Raw genomic sequence first — 20,793 nt, forward strand, 5'->3', positions numbered from 1 at the left:
CAAAGGTGGGTTTGTTTGGTTACTTATAAAATAATGCTTTTTGTTTTCTTACGACAAAGATGTATTTGTAGATGTAACCCTTTTTATGATTACTATACTACGACTTTTCTATGACTTCTTGTGACATACGGTATTATGACTTTTTTCAATGTTTGATACCATGACTTTTTTTTCGAAATGCTATACTATGGATTTTTTCAACATACTATACTACGAATTTTTCCAATATACTGTACTATGACTTTTTTTTCAAAATACTATGACTATGATTTTTTTTTCTACATACTATACAATTACTTTTTTGACTTTTTTTGACATGCTATACTATGTATATATACTCCTATACTACTATAACTTTTGTCTATACTATGACTTTATTAATTAATTTTTTTTCTACATACTATACTGATTTTTTTTTGACTTTCTACAAACTATACTATGAATTTGTTTAACCTATTATTATAATATGAGGTTTTATGATTTTTTCTTTTCTTCTACATACTATACTGACTTTAAAAAAAAACTTTTTCGACCATATTATACTATGACTTTTTTCAACTTACTATACCATGACTTCGAAATACTATACTATGAGTTTTTTATGATTTCTTTCAATATACTATACTATGATTTTTCTTCTTTTTTTTCTACATACTATATAATGACTTTGGACTTTTTTTCTACATACTATGAATTTTCATGGCATTTTTTTTTCAACCTACTAAAATATGACTTTTTGACATACTATACTATGAGTTTTTATGACATACAATACAATATTTTTTTTTACTTTTTTCTATATACTGCACTATGAATTTTGATGATTTTTTTCTTCACTGACTTTTTCTTTACTTTTTTCGACATACTATGACTTTTTTAAAACTTTTTTTCTACATACTGACTTTTTGATGATTTATTTTCTACATACTATATTATGACTTTTTTCTATATTCTATACCATGACTTTTCTTGACTTTTTTCTATATGCTACAATATTTTTTTTTTTTTTACTTTTTTCGACATACTATGACTAACATTCTATACAATGACTTTTTGTATGACTTTTTTTCTAAATACTATACTATGAGTTTTGTTAACATACTATTGTTGACATACTATACTATCACTTTTTTCGACATACTGACTTTTTTCAGAATTTTTTCAACAAATTATACTAATATACAACATACTATACTATGACTTTTTAAATTCACTCTACTACCATGGTGTATTTTTTCATGTAAGACTCATTGACTGGTCTGTGTCTTTAGTGGTGGATGATTTGAGGGCTGCACTTTCCAAACTGGAATGTCGGGTATCCGTTCTGGAGAAATCTCCTGCAGCTGTGACCCCTGTTACCACTCCTTCAGTACCCTACACAAATGTGAGTTAATACAGACTGCTTTTACCAAATCAGTCATCTTGTGTTTTAGTTGTATTTTACCTCCAGTACATCACCATATACCCCTCTGTAGGCATGTGATTTATTTTTACTCTGTTCAGGGCACTACTGTCCAGCAGAAGACCAGCGCCCCGGTTAAAGATGAGGAGGAAGATGATGATGATGATATTGACCTGTTTGGTAGTGATGATGACGAAGAGGCAGATAAACTCAAAGAGCAGAGGTTGAAGGAGTATGCAGAGAAGAAGGCCAAGAAGCCAGGCATCATCGCCAAGTCTTCCATCTTATTGGATGTCAAACCTGTAAGTCTGACCAGATTTACTCAAAAGTCAATGTCTCATACAGGAGCCTAAAACTATAGCTAAAACCCAGACATAATGCATTTCAGAATCAGCTTAATTGGCCAAGAATGTGCACACATACAGGAAATGTTTTGAGGTACTCTCAATGTATTTACACTAGTGCTGTCAAACGATTAAAATATTTAATCGCATTAATGTCATAGTTGACTCGCAATTAATCGCACATTTTTATCTATTTTAAATGTCCCTTGATTTCTTTTTGTCCCATTATTTTCTTTTTTTCTCATTTTAATGCTCTTATCAACATGATACGATACTTTTAAAACGGTGCCTAAACGAAAGATATATATATTTAAAAAAGGAGCACCTTGTTCAATTGTATTTGTCTGTTCTGTGTGTTCAAAAATATAAAACAATAAAAAGTTGATCTTAAAAAAAAAAAGAGCACAAAATGGTGAAAACAACCACTGGATGGGAAAAGGTTATTTTACAATTACATAGAATGCACCACGAGGCTGGCGAGGCGAGCAACATGACATAATGACCGTTTTTCAGACAACGGCAGCTACAGTCTGGTGTTGGAGTCCTCTCCAGTGAAATACAGACACACTTTACACCGTTTAACTGTAAACATTTTATATATATACATACATACATACATACATACATACATACCATGGTCTGGGTGAATACTTGATTCTGATTGGCTGCAGGGTGTTCATTAAAAAGTGATATAGGACACCTACTAGAGTTCGGTGAAACTGACTGTTTACTGTTCTATATGAATGCGCTACATTAAATCAAAAAGGAAATGTGTATTTATTATTTCCAAATCGTCCTCTGAACACCACAGGATGGCGCTAAAACACACAGGCTGCAAGAAATAAGTTCTACTGGCTCTCTGGACTGACTTTGTTTCACAGCGAATAACGTTATCTCACATCCGGTTCGCTGTTCAGCTCGCTGCTTTTCAGGCTGCGCCGCTGCAGCCGACAGTAACGTTACACATCGCGGATCAAATTCTTCGTAAAAGTCGTTATATTGTTTTGGGGACAATGACATGGCTGGATAGCTAGCTTGTCTTGTTGTTCAACATACTGTCAAATTATTTTTACTGATTGCCAACTGTACACAATGTTATTGACTTTGGATCTTGCTAGCGTAGCGTTAGCTTTCTGGCTCGTAGCTAAACTGAAGGGTTCTATCAGCTGAGCGGACTATATAAATATCTCCGGTTGCTAAGGGAGGCAAGTCGTATCTAAGGTTCTTCCTAATTCCTGGTGGAGTGAACGTTTGCATTGCATAAGAACCTCATGGATGGGAATGATTGTTCCAGGTATTAGTCAAACAGTCAGGCGTAACCAGGGAAACAGAGTTATTGTTTGGATAAACTTTAGATTTCGATTGTAAAACTAATTAAAATATGAACTATTGTTTTAAAAATGTTATTTGGCAAGTGACCATGGTATAAGCGGGTTAATGCCCTTCGGCGGAGGCAACCGGTCCACGCCTCGCCGTCGTCCATTGATACCTGACAATGGACACCTCGTCGGGCATTAACCCACACACAACACACACACACACACACACACACACACACACACACACACACACACACACACACACACACACACAAATGTCTATATACAGAATTTGTATTTAAGTTTGATACTGACTGCCCCACTTTGACCTTGTGTTCTATCACCCCTTCTGCCTTTTTTAGTGGGACGATGAAACTGACATGGTGAAGCTGGAGGAGTGTGTGCGCTCGGTGCAGGCGGACGGCCTGTTATGGGGCACGTCCAAACTGGTTCCTGTCGGTTACGGCATCAAAAAGCTCCAGATCGCATGTGTGGTGGAGGACGACAAGGTGGGAACGGACATGTTAGAGGAAGAGATCACCAAGTTCGAGGACTATGTAAGTACTTTGCAACACACACTTACATACAATGCAACAGCACCATAAAATACACCCTCTAAAATGACCATAATGTTTAATCAACACCTCTACAATAAAACCTGAACATTATAACTTTCATAAAGGTAGGATGTATTGCAAGACTGTTGGTCTGCATTATTTTTAGCTTGTTATAAATAGCAGTTAAGTCAGCTTCTCTCTGCCTTTGTCTTTGTCACATAGAACCTGGCTGGTTAAAGTTAAATTTTAACTGACGTTAGGCTGGTCTGGCAGAGGTCTGTTCAAACAAGTGCTAATGTTATGCTCTATGTGGAAAAAAAAAAACGATGGCAGAGAGAAACAGACTTTTCACTTCCAGGTGAAAACATGGAAGCCAGTGCCGTATGCTTGGTGTGTTGTCATGCCAGGCTTCGGAGTGGCGGCTGATTCATGAAGAGTGATGTTCTCTCCTTAGTCTGAAGATTATATAGAAATCATGCTCTCCCCTCCACACAAAAGGTGACAGAGTTGAAACTGAAAATACTATCGCTGAAAAGAGAGTAACATGAGTAAAAAAATCAGAAGATTGTCATTGAAAAACACATCATGCAGTTCAAAGTCACTGTCCTGGCTCTATAATAAACTGGCAACTGAACATGTCGATGAATCTGATTTTCAGGCACTCTCGGCACGTTGCTCCCATCATGTGGTCAAGGCATGCACTAACTAAACAGTTTGCAACAGAAAGCTGAATATCCCAGCCTGTAAACTAATTATGAGTTTCTCCTTTTTGCTCTGTTTCAGATCCAGAGTGTTGACGTAGCAGCTTTCAACAAGATCTGATTCCAGTGTGTCTCTTTGTGTCTTTCGTCACGCCTTGTTTCTCTGCTGATTGTGTCAATGGTTAATAAAAACAAACTCCTGCACTTGTTTAATGTGTTCTTGTCCTATTTTCTTGTCAGATAAATACTTACCTCTTGTGGGACACGCAGATAGTTTGGGTTTAATTTGTTGAGATGAAGCAATTCTGTTAGCTTGTCAGCACCACAAACACAATTCCATTTACCTCCACAGTATTGAGGTGGAGGCAGAAGTCTCACAGATGTAGGACTCAAAAACTATCTGCATGTCTTAATATCTACAGTAAGATGAATATAATGCAGGGTCTTACCTTAGCTCAGTACACCAACGTCTGATGAAGATGGAGGCATCCTGGTCGGTTTCATGCATCCACACGGACTAGCGAAAATCTTCCACTGGCCTACAAGACTGGATGCATGTTGGGTACCTCGCCAGGAAGCTGTGCATCATTGATCCCTCAACTACAAGAAATGGAAAACAATAGTTCCAAGAATAATAAAGGAAAACTGGACCATCACAAAAAATGAATTTCCTTCAACACAGTTTTTGTTCATGCAATAACTTCCAGTAATTTTGCCATACAGGATGAGTATGTTGGTAGCTTAAAATTTTATATGCATAGACTGACTGACTGACATTTCTTCCTCAGCTTTAATAAAATTACGTTTTTAATATTTCATATTTCTATGACTTTGTCTATTATGTTACAAGTGTAAGAAATGTTTCTTCACAGAAAACTATTAGACTTAGTGATATAAGATTTACATTTTTGTATTTCTGCAATGAATATTAATACTAAAGACATTTTCTATGATTTATTCTGACATACTATAATTTTTATCACACTACTATGACTATTTTATAATTTCTTTTATGACGTACTATGCTATGACTTTTATAATTTTTTTATTACATACTATGCTATGACTTCATGATTTTTATCACTGTACTGACTTTCATAATTTCTTTTATGACATACTATACTATGACTTTATGATATACTAAACTATGACTTTATTATTTTATGACATACTACTATGACATTTTATGATTTTTTTTAAGACATACTATACTTTAGCTTTAACTATAAAATGCATTTCCTGCAGAAAATGCTGAAACGCTAATTGCTAAAGCTAAACTGGATTGCTGGCATAATTGGGTAAGAAGAAGGTGAAGTAGTGAGAATATTTGGAAAAGTGGGGATGGTTTTCATTAGTATGAATTTCAATGAAATGTTGAATAATACCAATAATGTATTAAACAAAAGTGGAATATGAGAAGGTTTTTTTGAAAAGTAATAGTAATAGTATAGTTTGTCGGAAAAAGTCTTGAAAAAGTCATAGTATAGTATGTTGAAAAAAAGTCATAGTATAGTATGTCGGAAAAAAGTGATAAAAAGTTATGGTATAGTATGTTGAAAGTAGTTACAGTATGTGGAAAAAAGTGATAAAAAAAAGTCAATATCGTATGTCAAAAATTGTCATAGCATAGTTGAAAAAAGTGAGAAAAAAAATTCATAGTATAGTATGTCGAAAAAAATCAGTATAGAATATAGAAAAATGTCATTGAATAGTATGTTGAAATAAGTGATAAAAAAGTCATAGTATGTCGAAAAAAATGACAAAAAATTCATAGTATAGTATGTCGAAAAAAATCAGTATAGAATATAGAAAAATGTCATTGAATAGTATGTTGAAATAAGTGATAAAAAAGTCATAGTATGTCGAAAAAAATGACAACAAAGTCTTAGTATAGTATATCTACAAAAGTCATAGGATAGTATGTCAGAAAAGTGATTAAAAAGTCATACTACAGTACAGTATATCGAAATATGTCATAGTATAGTACATCAAAATGTGATAAAGAAGTCATAGTCTAGTATGTTGAAATAAGTGACAAAAAGGCATAGGCGCAAGGCGCCGCCCGGATAGCTCAGTTGGTTGAGCGGGCGCCTATATGTAGAGGTTCCAGCTGTCTTTTCAAATAAAGGCCTAAAAATGCCCAAATCATTATAAAAAACAAAAACAAAAAAAGGTATAGTATGTCACAAAAAGCAAAAAAAATCATAGTATAGTAAGTTGAAGTAAGTGACAAAAAGCCATAGTATAGTATGTTGAAAAAAGCCGTAGTATAGAATATAGAAAAAAGTCATTGAATAGTATGTTGAGCTAAGTGATAAAAAGTCATAGTATAGCATGTCGAAAGAAATGACAAAAAGTCTTAGTATAGTATATCTAAAAAAGTCATTGCATAGTATATTGAAAGTCATACTACAGTATATCGAAATAAGTCATAGTATAGTATGTCGAAAAAAAGTTATAGTATAGTAAGTCAAAAAATTTGATAAACAAGTCATAGTATAGTATGTCGAAAAAAAGTCATAAAAAAGTGACAGTATAGAATAAAGAAAAAAGCCATTAAATAGTATGTTGAGAAAGGTGATGAAAAGTCATAGAATAGCATGTCGAAAAAAGTGATAAAAAAGTCATAGTATAGTATGTCGAAAAAATGACAGAAAAGTCTTAGTATAGTATATCTAAAAAAGTCATAGTATAGTATGTCGATAAAAGTGATTAAAAAATCATAGTATATTATTTCAAAAATAGTCTTAGTATAGTACGTCAAAAAATGTGATAAACAAGTCATAGTCTAGAATGTTGAAATAAGTGACAAAAAGGCATGGTACAGGGCGCCCAGATAGCTCAGTTGGTAGAGCGGGCGTCCGTATGTAGAGGTTTACTCCTCGACGCAGCGGGCTGGGTTTGACTCTGACCTGCGGCCCTATGCTGCATGTCATTCCCTCTCTCTCTCCCCTTTCATGTCTCCAGCTGTCCTGTCAAATAAAGGCCTAAAAATACCCAAATAATTATAAAAATTTGGTATAGTATGTCGAAAAAGTAAAAAAAAAATCATAGTATAGTAAGTTGAAATAAGTGACAAAAAAGTCATAGTATAGTATGTCGAAAAAAGTCATAGTATAGAATATCGAAATTTGTCATATGTCGAAAAAAGTGATAAAAAAGTGACAGTATAAAATATAGAAAAAAGTCACTGAATAGTATGTTGAGATAAGTGATAAAAAGTCATAGTATAGCATGTCGAAAAAAGTCATACTAAAGTACAGTATATCGAAATAAGTCATAGTATAGTACGTCAAAAAATGTGATAAGTCATAGTATAGTATGTCGAAAAATGATAAAAAATGAATTCATAGTATGTCAAAAAAGTGATAAAACAATCATAGTATAGTATGTTGAAATAAGTGACAAAAAAATTCATGGTATAGTATGTCTAAAAAAAGTCATAAAAAGTCATAGTATAGAATTTAGAAAATGTCATAGTATAGCATGTCGAAAAAAGTGATCAATAAGTCATTGTATAGTATGTTGAAAAAAGTGATAAAAAAGTCATAGTATAGTATGTCAAAGAAAGTCTGGAAGAACATGCAACCTCTACACAAAAAGGCCCAGCCCATACTGGTAATCGACCAAGGGTGAGAGTCTGCAGTGCCTGCTTGCTGGCAGTGCTAACTACTGAGCTACCGTGCTAACAAATAAAGCATGTCGAAAAGAGTGATCACATAGTTACGCAAACACAGACATCACAAACGCAGAAAAAGCCTGAAAGAAGCACTAAACTTACTAACAAACACACAAATAATATTGTACAGTGAGTGGCAAGAGAAAAAAACTGTACACAAGGATACATTGTTATTGTGAAGACAGACTATTATTTCTTACTTTTGAACCTATCGTACTTTACTTTAACTTAAATGTGTATGTATTGTAACTTAAGTTATGTTACTTTATACTTTATTGACAAGTATTTTTTTCTCTCTCTCTCTTTAATATGACTGTGAGCAACTACTAAACAATTTCCCTGAGAGGATCATTAAAGTATTCTGAGTCTGATTTCTTCAGTGGAAAGTAGTTCCAATAAAAACCTGCAGAGGGAGACATGTTTTTTATATTATTTTGTTAATTTATTTATTCATTAGACATGTTGGTGGGAGGGAAAAAAGTTAATCTCCTCGAAGCCCCGTAAAGCACTTAATGGGCACATCGTTTGTGTCTGAGTTTCAGAGAATAATCCTACCTCAAAGTCCAGTTAGTAGCTGTTCTGGAGGAAGATGTTGATTCAACTCTCTGGTCATTGTTGAGACTTTAATGGTGCTGCTTCTTAAAAATAATTTACTTTTGGATTAGAATAAAATCCACACACTCAGTGATAATTCACCACACCAGAGTTTTATTCTGGGTCACCTTTGTTGAAGATGTAATAATTTGGGTTGCCCACTAGATGGAACTGTTTAGCCGAATATGACTGACTAGGCTGAATGTTGTTCAGTTTATGTTTTCTTAGTATTTATGGAAGAAGGTATCCAGGGTTGCAGTAAACAAAGGCGACGTTTTCAAATAATATCCAAAACTCTTGATTTACAATCACTAAAGAAAGTGCTGTATAATGTAATGAATAGAGGGCAGGATGTGGTGAGTGCTGACAGTGAGAGCCACACACTAGGAAAAAAGGAACACCACTTTTTCCTTACAATCCCAGGGAAAAAGGATCTTTAATCATGTCTAGTCAAAATGAAAATACACACTATACTGCAGTGTGTTTGTCCATGTTTTGGGCCAACTGAAGAATGTGTCCTCAGACCAGCATATCAGTCTACTGTGACAGGATGGAAGTAACATTTAGGACACTGTTTGATGTTAAATCTACTGTGAAATGTCTCTTTTTAAATGAGTATTCTGAGACACATATTTACATATTTTAATGAGTACTTCACTTTACATAAAACTTTTTAAACCAGTAGTTATAAAGTGTTTAAGGGAGAGAAAAAAGACCACAAAAGAAGTTCACAGCCATGCTAGAGGCTCTGTGAGGCTGCACTGTTACTTGAGCTGGATGCTAACATCAGCAGCTAACATACTCACAAAGACAAGGTTTAGAAGGTATGTTAAAGATCTGAGTTTTGCGTGTTAGAATGTTAACATTTGTAGTAGTAAAGACAAAGCCCAGCGGACACTAATGGGAATGTCATTAGTTTTGCAAAAATGTATTCATAAACCAAACAATGGACAATTTTGACCTGATGCTTGCGTTTTATAAAAAGACGATACAATGAATCCTGAGGGGAACATGAATGTGTGTACCAAATTTCATGGCAATCCATAGAATAGATTTTTCACTGGACTGACCAACTGCTATTGCCATCCTAGAGCCACAGCACTAGCATGGCTGAAAACAAGGACCACAAAATAGAAAGAAAAAAAGAAATATATATATATATATATATATATATATATATATATATATATATATATATATATATATATATATATATATATATATATATATATAAAAAGAGTCAGGGAACAACATATTTCAGTCGATGAAGTTGCTTTTATGTATTTACAACTTTATTCACGCATGCGGGTGTTTTGGTTTTTGAACATGAGGGCCGCTGGTCAACGTTTGGCTATTGTTGAGCATCTGTGGACTCACTAAAAGAGAAACTAGTAACTCTGCATGTCAGTCCGTCGTGTAGATTGTACACTATGTGCAGCCTGGTGTGATCCATTCAGCAGTTTACCTTTTTCAACCAACAGCAGATGAGTAAAAAAATAACAGCTCAGCGTTGCCTTCTGCAGCATTTCAATTTGATTGTGTAAATCACAAAGTGCACTCTTCTCTCTGGAAGCTGCTCCAGGGGTGAGTGAATTAGTTTGTTTTCTTGTGAGGCACTTGGTTATTTTTACTCCGTTCCTCAGGGAACCCAGGGTTAGGGTTAGAAATTGCAATTAGTCTAAGTCAGGCTTTAGCCTATATCTTGCCTTACAATTACCCAAAACAACAGTTATTTCCCCCTGTGGGAACTCGATGTAAAACTAGACGCTGATTTCCATTAGAAACACACACAACAATCATATCTAACTGACAGGTTTCTGTTTTTTTTCCCAGAAGAAAAAGACTTTAAAACACTGAATTTAATGGCTTGTAAAAATAACTGTTTTTGCAGTAAAGCCCCTGCGACCTGTTTCACTGCAAAACACAAACAGACATAATGCTGCCTCAGTTAACAGCCTGTCTGTCTGATTGTCTGTACATCCCGCCACTCCCATCCTGTTGAGAGGGCTCTCTTTTGACAGCCTCCTCCCATAAAGGAGGCCCTGTCTGGGCTTTGAGAGGTTGTAATAGCCCCCTAGATGACAGATGGATAGATGGATGGATGAGGTAAGAACATAGAAGGCTGTAAATTAGATGTACACAGCATACCCTTTTTTTCCTGAAGACTCACACTCTTGTCTTTTGGTCAGTCATGAGGGAACAAAAAACAAAAGTCAAAGTCAGGCAGAAACACTTGGGCTGTGAGAGACAGGAGCAATTACTGTCAGAGAGAGAGAGGCAGACAGGATGAGAGGAGCAGGAAGAGGAAGAATAAAGGAAAAGAAGGAAAACCAGGGGGACTTCTGACACTTCTGGATTTGAGCCAAGGGGAAAGAAAGGCAGCATCACAGCAAAAATAAAAATGGAAGCATACAAAAACCACAAAACAAATCTCTTCTCTTCTCCCCTTCTTGTCTAGAAGAAATAAGATCATCGGTGGCATCTATGCCATGCCTGCAGTATAGGGGTAATTCTAGTTTTTCTTCAAACGACAGCAGCACAGTGGCCCTCAGAGAAGCCGGTGTACTGAACCTGCACCGTCAACAGAAGATTCCCCAAAACTGTGACTGCATGTCTCCACAGTTAAACTCAGAGAACGTCTCCTAAAATATTATTAAATCACACTTGAAGATGTTTCCCACAAAATATGACCAGTAAACTCATTGAAATGAATGAACATAACAGCAAGCATGACTTCAGTGTCTGCATCATAACAAGCAAGTGATAATATGCTACGAGGTGTCCTAAAATAATAGGCGGGGTAGATGCAGAGAACATTTCCATCATCTCATCCGGACACCAAATGTTCCAAATGTGTTTCTTTGAATGGATTTTAAATTGGATAATATTTAATGTCTTAAAAAAGTGATTGTGGATTGTCAGGCTTCATCTACTTTTTCTTCTTCTTTTGGTTTGGTCAAGTTTGCATTAGTTCTTCTTTTACATATAGTAGCAGAAGGTGGACATTTCAAACATGAATAGTCTGCTTGCCTGTTTTCCAAGTCTTAAAACCATAGAAATAAAAAGGTCTACAGTTACAACTGACTCAGTTTGGGGTCTCCTGTGCTGTTAGCCATAGCTTAGCTAGCTTATTGATCACTGTGACAATAAACATACTAAAGACCAGCCTCACGCCTATTTGTATTCCTACTTGTGTATTGAATTTCCTCTAAGGCACACCTAAGGAAGGGCAAATTTGGGGCCGAAACGTTGTGTGCCTGATTCTGCACTATTACATATTTTTTTCAGGGCATTTAACTGTTGTGTGGACTTTATCTTATTTGAATGAATGATTACCAAATCATAATTTAATTTCTTCAAATCAACTCCTTGTCTAACTAGATTGTATTATCTTGCTTATATCACAAACACTTACCAAAGGAAAACAAGTTTAAAGTTTGTATTTACTCATGATTAGGTCCATTTAAGGGAGGGCGACTATCTGTTAGCACAGCATCAAACAAGCACAGTTGCCATGGTTGACTTCACTTTAATATTCTGCCTGCACTGATTTAGAATAGTGGATCTGTTGTATAATATTCATGAACTCCTGCCAACCAATCAAAAACAAGTATTTGCTGTTACGCTGAAAAGAACAAACCATGAAATTTGTGCTGTGTTTTCCCATTTTTGTTAATGGTTGATACAAATTGAATAGATTTCCAAGACTTTGGTAGCACGTGGTGCTTGTTGTTGTTGTTGTTGTTGTTGTCAGCTAAAAGCAGCAGCTTTAATGATTAGATTCCGGTTTTAGTGTGTCGATGAAGCTGTTTTGAGGATTTGTGGTGCTAGATTGGCTCTCAAGTTGTCCCTCACACACACACACACACACACACACACACACACACACACACACACACACACACACACACACACACACACACACACACACACATACGTACATACACTCACACACTCACTCACTCACTCACTCACTTCAAATACTAAATCAGAAATACCCCAGAAATGATGTCTTGGGCAGTGATACTCTGGATAACTTTTGAGTCAGTCACTGAGGAGTTTATTCCCTAAAATGCCGCTGGTTGGTTATGTTTACCACAGTTCTTGGGTCGTTTGTATTTAAAATAACGCTGTATTGGTGCATGTTCTTATAGGTACAACACAGCACACGGCCAGTTGGATGTAGCATTAGCTCCTAATGCTAGCGTTATTCGCCTTTTCGTTGAATTTTGTTTGTTGTTGAGTGTTATATATGGTGGTCTGACATTTCTTTCTGTGTAGAAATGTTGTGGATGCCTTGAGAACACACACACACGCACACGTATACACACACACACACACACACACACACACACACACACAAACACACACACACACACACACACTGCTGATCAATAAACCTGATAAGAACTCCATCCTGCCAGCGGGCAGTGACTAATGTTCCAGCTGACTCCTGAGGATGGAGAGTGCTGCGGGTGTATGAGAAGAGAGAGAGAGAGAAAAAGAGAGAGAGACAGAGAGAGAGAGAGAGAGAGGGGGAGGGTGTTTTGAGTCATGGTGGTACCTGTAGTGGGCACAAATCAAATTAACTCAAGAGAAATAGGAACGCAAGTCAGGGAGAGACTGAGTGGCCATTTTTACCCTTTTCCATATACAGCAGTAGCTACATTAATATCATGTGACCTGTATACAGTCCTTCATGACTTTATCTAGGCTAAAACTGTCATTACTGTAATCACACTAAACAATGATAGTAATTTGTATGAAACTGATCTACAACCTGTGACGAACCAGTCCTTTAGTAGAGACCAGTCTTTGAAAACTGAAATCTCAGACATCCGAGATTTTGAAGCCCCAGAAGCAGCAGCAGACCCATCATTCATCAAAGATTCATGAAAGCTGTGGTTTGTGTGTTTGTGGGGACAGTCTAAGGGGCCACTTTGGGTTTTCCAAATGTAGTTTGACTTATAGCGGCCTCATCGGGTGAACTTCTGTTTTAAAATGCCAGAAAGCATGAAACCATTAGGAGCTGATTGCAGCAGCTGTTCTAAAATTCTAATTTATGTGGAGATTTACACATCACTTAATCAAAACACAAAATCTACTTTTTGGTTGTTACTAAACATTTACACATCTACTAACTACCAGATGGAACTGTTATGAGATGAGATCATAAACCTAGCTAATTGTATGTTTCCCAGCTCAATATCCATCAATATGACACATAAAGGATACCTTTCAAAGGGTGATGTGTTCTCAGCATTGTTGTTCCCTAGGTCAAATGTTCAACGTATGTTTTCCTGGGTTAATATATCAAAATCACCCACCTACAGCTTATAGCCCACTGATGTTAGACTCCTTGAAACATACACCCTCAAATTGGGTAGCAGCCAGCATTGAGCTATCATCTTCTTGGTTGCGGTTGAGCCGGCTAGCCAAACTTTCTTCTGTTTCCCAAGCAGGTGTAATTTAGAGTCATCATTAAGAAACAAAACAACCGGGTCTGATGTTGTTTTATACCAGAACTCATGCACCTGTTCAAACTCCCAGACCATGTCCAGGAAAGCTCCAGTTAGTTCAGGTTGGCAGAATGTGCAATAGGGAGTAGGAATGACTTCAGAGAGGTATCTCTGACAGACAGTTTTCTTGACTTCAGACATTGATTTCTCCAATGGGTTTTTACCATTCAAACTGCATTTAAAAAGTCCATCCCCAATGCAATTTGAACTGCGAAGAAAGCCCTTACCAATCTCTTACAATGTGTTTTATTAGGAACACAGGGCCTGGGACCATAGGGATGACCCCACTTATTTGTGTAGATGGAAGAGTGAAAGTACAAACAGTATCTGACGATTGATAAAACTTCTGTTTACAGCATTGATATATATCAAATTACAAAATGTAAGGCTAATAATGTTAGACTAATAATGTGGGTTAGCTTAATTATATAGTTCCTTCTCTTGCCTCCTGTTGTCTTCGGGTCAAATTTGACCCATTTTCCAAAAGTTTCTATGGCCGAAATTTGGGTTTTTGTCAAAACAAATAACGTTGATGGTTCCATAGAATGCTCTTAACAATTAAAATATATGATCAGTTGACTACTTAATTGAATTTGGGTGTTTTATTGAATTTTAAAGCATTTGAAGGAAGAAAAAAAAAACTTTTAAAAAAGTGCAAAAAAAGAATCGACAAAGACATCGGTAAAAGTGACGAAAATGTCAAATGTTCAAAAACATTGGGGAAAAGTGAAAAAAGTTTTAATTTTAAATTTTGATCCACAAATACAAAAAGTTGCATGGTCGACGGGAAGACAACACAAGGGTTGACCACATAAATACCACTAACTCTGGAACACGCAATCGATTCAAGATGGCGCCATACGGGCACCACAGTGTTTCCTCCCGTCAAAATGCTGTTTAATAATAAGTTCAACTTAATTACATTAACTAAAAATTAGACTAATAATGGGGGTTAGCTTAATTGTATAGTTCCTTATTATGCTTAGCTACATTATTACCAATAACTCTGAAACACACAATAAACATCCTCGATTCAAGATGGCGACATGTACCCCCCACCCCCCCCACCCACTACACGCCACATTAACATCCTGCACTATTTACCTGTAGACTACATTGCACAAACTATATCTCCTGGACTTTTGCACATCCCTTAACATCTTTGCACATCCTGCACTAAACCATACAGCCTTCTTTTCTTATTGCTAAAACAGTTATATTGTCCATGTTTGTTTATTTATGTTATGGTTTCTTTCACATTTATTGTTTTTGTCCTCTTAATATGCATATGTATGCACCATCCACAAAGTCAAATTCCTTGTGAGTCTTATTTACTTGTCAGGAAATCATTTTCTGAATCTGATTCAGGAAAAAAGTATTTTTGCTTTGTTTACATACTAAATTGGGCTTGACTGGACAGACACACTACAGTTGTTTCCTAAAAAGACATCCTTAAGTTGGAATGATGCCACCTGATTTAGTAGATCACTACGTTTTAAGCTGGCTAGTAGTTGCTACGAACTCAGGAAGGATTTTCCAAGTGAAGTTTGCGATGCGTCATCAGCACGGTGAAGTTTTATCTTTGAGTTCCTTCTTCTTTTGGCATTTATCCATCTTTTACTCTACTTCCTCGTCAGTATTTCCACTCGTACACATGTACAGCTCACATATATACTGTAGATGGCATTTGGAAAGAGAAACTGGCTGTAATCATTACACTGCTGTTCCCATCTTCTCATCAGTTTGACATACACCTCATGTTGTGAGGGTGGGGTGTGTGGGGGTGGGGGGGGAGATGGGGGGCAGTGTTATAATGCGGTCTGCCTCATCAAATAATATAATGTATTAAATATACACTGCATAGATATAACAGCCCCAGACTCTCAGTATGGGGCCTATTTCTTACAATCACAAAGAACATCTAATTATTCGTTTTCACGGAGCTCTGAAAACGACTCATCAAAGAGGTCATTTACTTTGTATGCTCTGAAGGCAGTTTGTCTGATTGCTGCGCTGATTTTCCTTTCAGATTTTTCTCTGCTTGGTACTCCCTTAAATATCATTATGGGAAAAATAACAAAATATTGTGGAGCATAGATGATAAGAATGTACTTAACGCCTCATAACGTATTTTACAGGACCATTCCATTGGGGCCTTAAAGAGCAACTGCACACAGGATCTTGTTATCTTGTTGTAGTCCATGCACTGACGTTTGTGGGTTGAAAGTCTTCAGGTCTGTTGCACCATTCTTCTCTGTAGTGAAATTCTTACCATTTTTAAAGGTGCCCTGCCATACAAAACCGTTTTTACTTACACTTTTTGAAATCTGTTAGGTCCATATGTGTTTGTGTTATGTCGTGAATGTGAAAATGAACTGCTACCTCCTCTGTCAGTCTAGCCAGTGAAAAGAAATAAGAGTAGAAATCAGGCCAATTACAAAAGCTGGTCAGTCTGACATCAGTTGCAACGTCAGCTCATTACTATTCATGAGCTCACCAAGTTGTGCTGGGTAAAGGATTCTGACAGCCAGGCTCTCATTGGCTAGCTGTTAGCCAATCAGATTCAAACAGCTTAGCTTGTTGAATATTAATGAGAACTGGCAGAAATCGAGCTGAGTCTTCCTGCAGACTTTCTGTACCACGCTAGAATGGCTTGAAACAAGGTAACCAAGGCATTTTTTCCACAAAAAACGTTAGAGAGTCCATGGTAGAACTTCAGACATTACCACAAAGTAATGAAATACGTGTGGCAGGGCACCTTTAAGAGGAGACAGTAAGGTACATTTTTTAAATAGATATCGCCATGGAACTGCCCCCAGTTCATTACTCACATTACGACAATTATTTTTTGTATTAAAGTTTTCTAAAATTGTATGTTTAAATATACAAATGGGGCATTATATTGTTAAATATGCGCTAATTTGCAGAAAGAAATCTGACCATTAGATAAAGCCTGCTTCAAAATTCTTATTTGATTTTGTTGACATATTAGAGTCAGATATTTTTACAAAGGGGATTTTTGATATCTCTTTTTATCTCTCCATAAATCAGAAAATGCTGTCATACAGCCATAAAAACAACAATTTTTGCCATGTTTTAAGGAATAAAATGTTGTATAAATCAGGCTATGAATGATATATGAACAACCCTCTCGGTAAAAACCTTCAGAATTTAAATATGAATGAAACTGGAAAGTTTGGTGTGTAAGTGCTACTGTAGTGGAGATTTCAGTCTGAGAAAAAAACCTTTAAAGAACATCTTGCAAGACACTACAGGTGATAGGGTAAAACCCTTTTAACTAATATATCACCATGATGCCTCCCCAGTTGATTAAGACAATTATATTTTGCAATACAAGTTGTTCCTTACAAGTTGTAACTTTATGTTAAATAAATAAATGAGGCATTATCTAAAGCTAAATATTTATAAATTTAGGACAAATCTACAGACACAAAAAAAGACAGTGTAGTCCCTCCAGGACCCTGTGGCAGGCAGGAAAGATTGTGGCCGACCTTAAGCACCCGGACACAAACTGTTAGAACCACCAACGTGTGTACGTTCAAAAGTTGTTTTAGTCGTGTAACAGAAAACTCAGATTGGACAGATAGTCTAGCTAGCTGTCTGGATTTACCCTGCAGAGATCTGAACATGCCAACACAAAGAAAGTGGAAGGTAACGGATATCCAGCCGAAAAGAACGACAACGGGCGGAATTTCCGGCAGCAACGGGGCAATCCCGGAAGTGGAACGTCGTGGATATAGACTAGTTTCTTCCCAACTGCAGCTAGTCTCATCAACAAGGCCTGGTGATTGGTTTTGTTGAGTTTGGGCAACTGTGAGTTTTAGTTCTGAAACTGTTAAACTGTGTTTACTGCAAAACTTGAAAATGATGTTTATGTTTCTGGGGAACTTTCTACAAATTAGCCAAGAAACTCATATTGGGACTTGCAATACAGAAAGTTGTTTAAACAACATTAGGCTGTATTGACTTCATCCAGCCGGCTACCGTAACTGTCCCCCAACAGTTGATAACATTATTATGCATAGATTCCTTTGTAGAGAATAAATGAATGCACCATGTTTGAATTATTAAACAGTGACAAGACCTGTGTGTCTTAGCTGATTGGCTGTTTACACAACTGATGTGGAAGTTGGGTGAATAAACAGCCCCATCCCGCAGTCGTCTCAATTCTTGGATTCTTCCTCCGTCGTGTTACTGACCGGCTTCGGCTCATCTCGACACAGCAACAAACACAAGGCCCGCGACCCTCTGAGACGCCAAGAGGAAGACCACGATTTCCACGAATTAGGACAAATGCAGATTAATTAAACATCAGAGCAGCTTCCACTCCGCATTTCCTGCCACCGGCGCATCTCTGTGTTTGGCTCTCTTAAAACAGACTATTAAACAGAGGGAGGACACACACACGGGCCTGTCTATACTGAGGAGTGACACAGATTCAGAAGGAAAACAAACTGACAAGGACATCAGCTCTGTCAAAACAGGAAGTTTGCCGGCAGTGCTGAGTGGGAGGTTGGCTGCCGCCGTCGCAGGACCGACACTAGGAAAGACTTAAAAGACAGGATATGCACAGAATAAATGAAAAGAGGCATTTTCTACACAGATAAAAAGACACAATAATCTTAAAAAAGACACAAAGTCACACAAAACAAGAAGTTCATGATTAGGTCTATTTCAGATGTTTTTTTTAGAAGATTACAGTCATTACAGGAGTTATTACATCCCCACTTAAAAATCACGTAAAAAAAATTTAAGATTTTATTTGCAGCAGTTTGAAGATATAAAATCGATAAAAAAAAGTCCTAGGTTTGCTTTAGCGGTCCATTTGTGCCATGTTTTCTTTTTTTTTTTCTTTTTTTTAGAAAGCCTTCATGTGCAGCGTTCAACTTTCTTCATTCATCATAATTGCTGAAATTATGTCGACTGGCTTCACAAAGACACAAACAAAAGATTCAACATCATAAAAAAATAGAACGCAAGATCACTTTTTTTCCTTTTATCAAATTAATTGAGGCAAACTAAATAACACATTGCCATAACTAGATTCTATGAGTGAATATCAAAATAAATCACTTTCCTTCATTTGTTAGAGCAAGACCCAATTTGCATATTCACAGATATTGTAAAAAAAAGAAAAGAAAAAAAAGAGCGACAGAATTTCCATAAAATGTACACCACTGTTCCTTCATCAGAAAATACAATATAAATCTACTTTAGTGGTTTTAAAGGATACATGATAACTGGATAGAGCTGCTCAGATTGTCTTACAAAATGCACTCAGCTTCTCTTCTTTACAGTTTTGCTAAAAGGAAAAGAAACGAGACATTTCAGACAGTCAGACGCCTTCTGAGCAACCATTCATCTCATCTTATTGCTTTCCCCCTCTGACTAAATACAAGCAGCTGTTGTCAGTCTGATGTGTGTTTGGTTTTGTTCAGTTCAGTCCAAACTTCTGTGGTACCTGGATTATCCAGGTGTGTAATTATCTCTGCGCTGAGCGACAGACTTTCTCATCACCCCAATCCTGAAAACAACCCCCAGGGTCGCTTAAAATGTACGTCGGACTTGGAAGAGACACAAGATACAAAAGCATGTTATTGTGTGATGGGGGTCAAACAAGAACAGAACATTTCTGCCCAAGTTTGAACCACTTTGGTTATTTCCAATGAGAGATTTCTGTACTTGTGTTTCTCACGGGTTTAAAGTGGGCTCAGTTGACAAACAAAGGCGGTCACGTGTTTCTGTGCACCAATCAGAAATAAGCAATTTGAATCAAAATGTGATGACAATCTTTAAAAAAAAAAAAAAAAAAATCTTTTTAGCTTATATACCGTCAGTCAAATGTGATCAAACCACAGCCACAGAGTTTTTGAGTGTTAAACTTTAACTTTGGTTGTTGCACGTCATTAATATTAAATGTTACAGATATAAATACAACCAGGTTTTCAGGGACTTTTAAGTTCAATTACTAATTTGGAAAATGGGTGATTGATTAAGTTTTGGTCTATGTTTTGGTGATTATCATTATCAGATAACTTAGTTTAGGTCTCTAGTTCTGGTTGCTTTAGCACATTTATTGTCATAACATTATTACACTTCCGCCCCCCCTGATAATAAAGGGTCAGTTCGCCCAACCTGTAAATTTTTTTTCCCACTTATGTGTTATCTAGCAATGCAGATTGTTTTGCTTTGGAGATATCACTGCTGAAACAGCTGCCACCCCAATACAAATACATTGCAGACACATTGTGTTTGTGCTCATCAAAGCACTAAAACGTTTAATTTGGAAAACTCAACAGCAGCATGGGTTCCCAAAAACAGGCATTCTGTATAATCCACAGAGCTGACTGTAAACTTTAAGTTGAAGATAAAATAAACAGTAAGAACTTTCCACAGAAATGTCTGAGGATTGCTTGATAAAACTAATTGAGAAAATATATCATTTTTGTTATTTTGTTTGGCTTGTGGGGGGGATGCCAGCAGTTTTGTTACAGCTTTAAAAGAAATGGGGACACTTGTAGTATGTAAGACAAAGTTATGAAGTCAGAAGACAGACGGAGAGAGACAAGGCTTCCTTTCTCCGAGAGAGTCCAGCTCCACATTCCTCTCATTCTGCCGTGCACGACCTGACCGCAGCTACAGCTGGCTCTGTGTGCG

The 20,793-nt window shown here is 36.6% G+C and overlaps 1 protein-coding gene across 1 annotated transcript in view; it reads left to right on the forward strand.

Moving 5' to 3' along the window:
- LOC120565614 overlaps window positions 1-4,533 on the forward strand; it is a 9,002-nt gene extending 4,469 nt beyond the window's left edge. Inside the window, exons 4-8 of the mRNA XM_039811516.1 lie at window positions 1-5; window positions 1,272-1,384; window positions 1,504-1,704; window positions 3,428-3,622; window positions 4,406-4,533. The exon at window positions 1-5 is cut by the window's left edge and continues 77 nt beyond it. Coding sequence (XP_039667450.1) covers window positions 1-5; window positions 1,272-1,384; window positions 1,504-1,704; window positions 3,428-3,622; window positions 4,406-4,444 — 553 coding nt within the window. The 3' untranslated portion in view covers window positions 4,445-4,533. The remainder of the gene's footprint in view (window positions 6-1,271; window positions 1,385-1,503; window positions 1,705-3,427; window positions 3,623-4,405) is intronic.
- Window positions 4,534-20,793: the final 16,260 nt, after the last annotated feature.

The sequence above is a fragment of the Perca fluviatilis genome, chromosome 9 (genome assembly GCF_010015445.1).
Source record: "Perca fluviatilis chromosome 9, GENO_Pfluv_1.0, whole genome shotgun sequence".
In the NCBI taxonomy this organism is placed as follows: domain Eukaryota; kingdom Metazoa; phylum Chordata; class Actinopteri; order Perciformes; family Percidae; genus Perca; species Perca fluviatilis.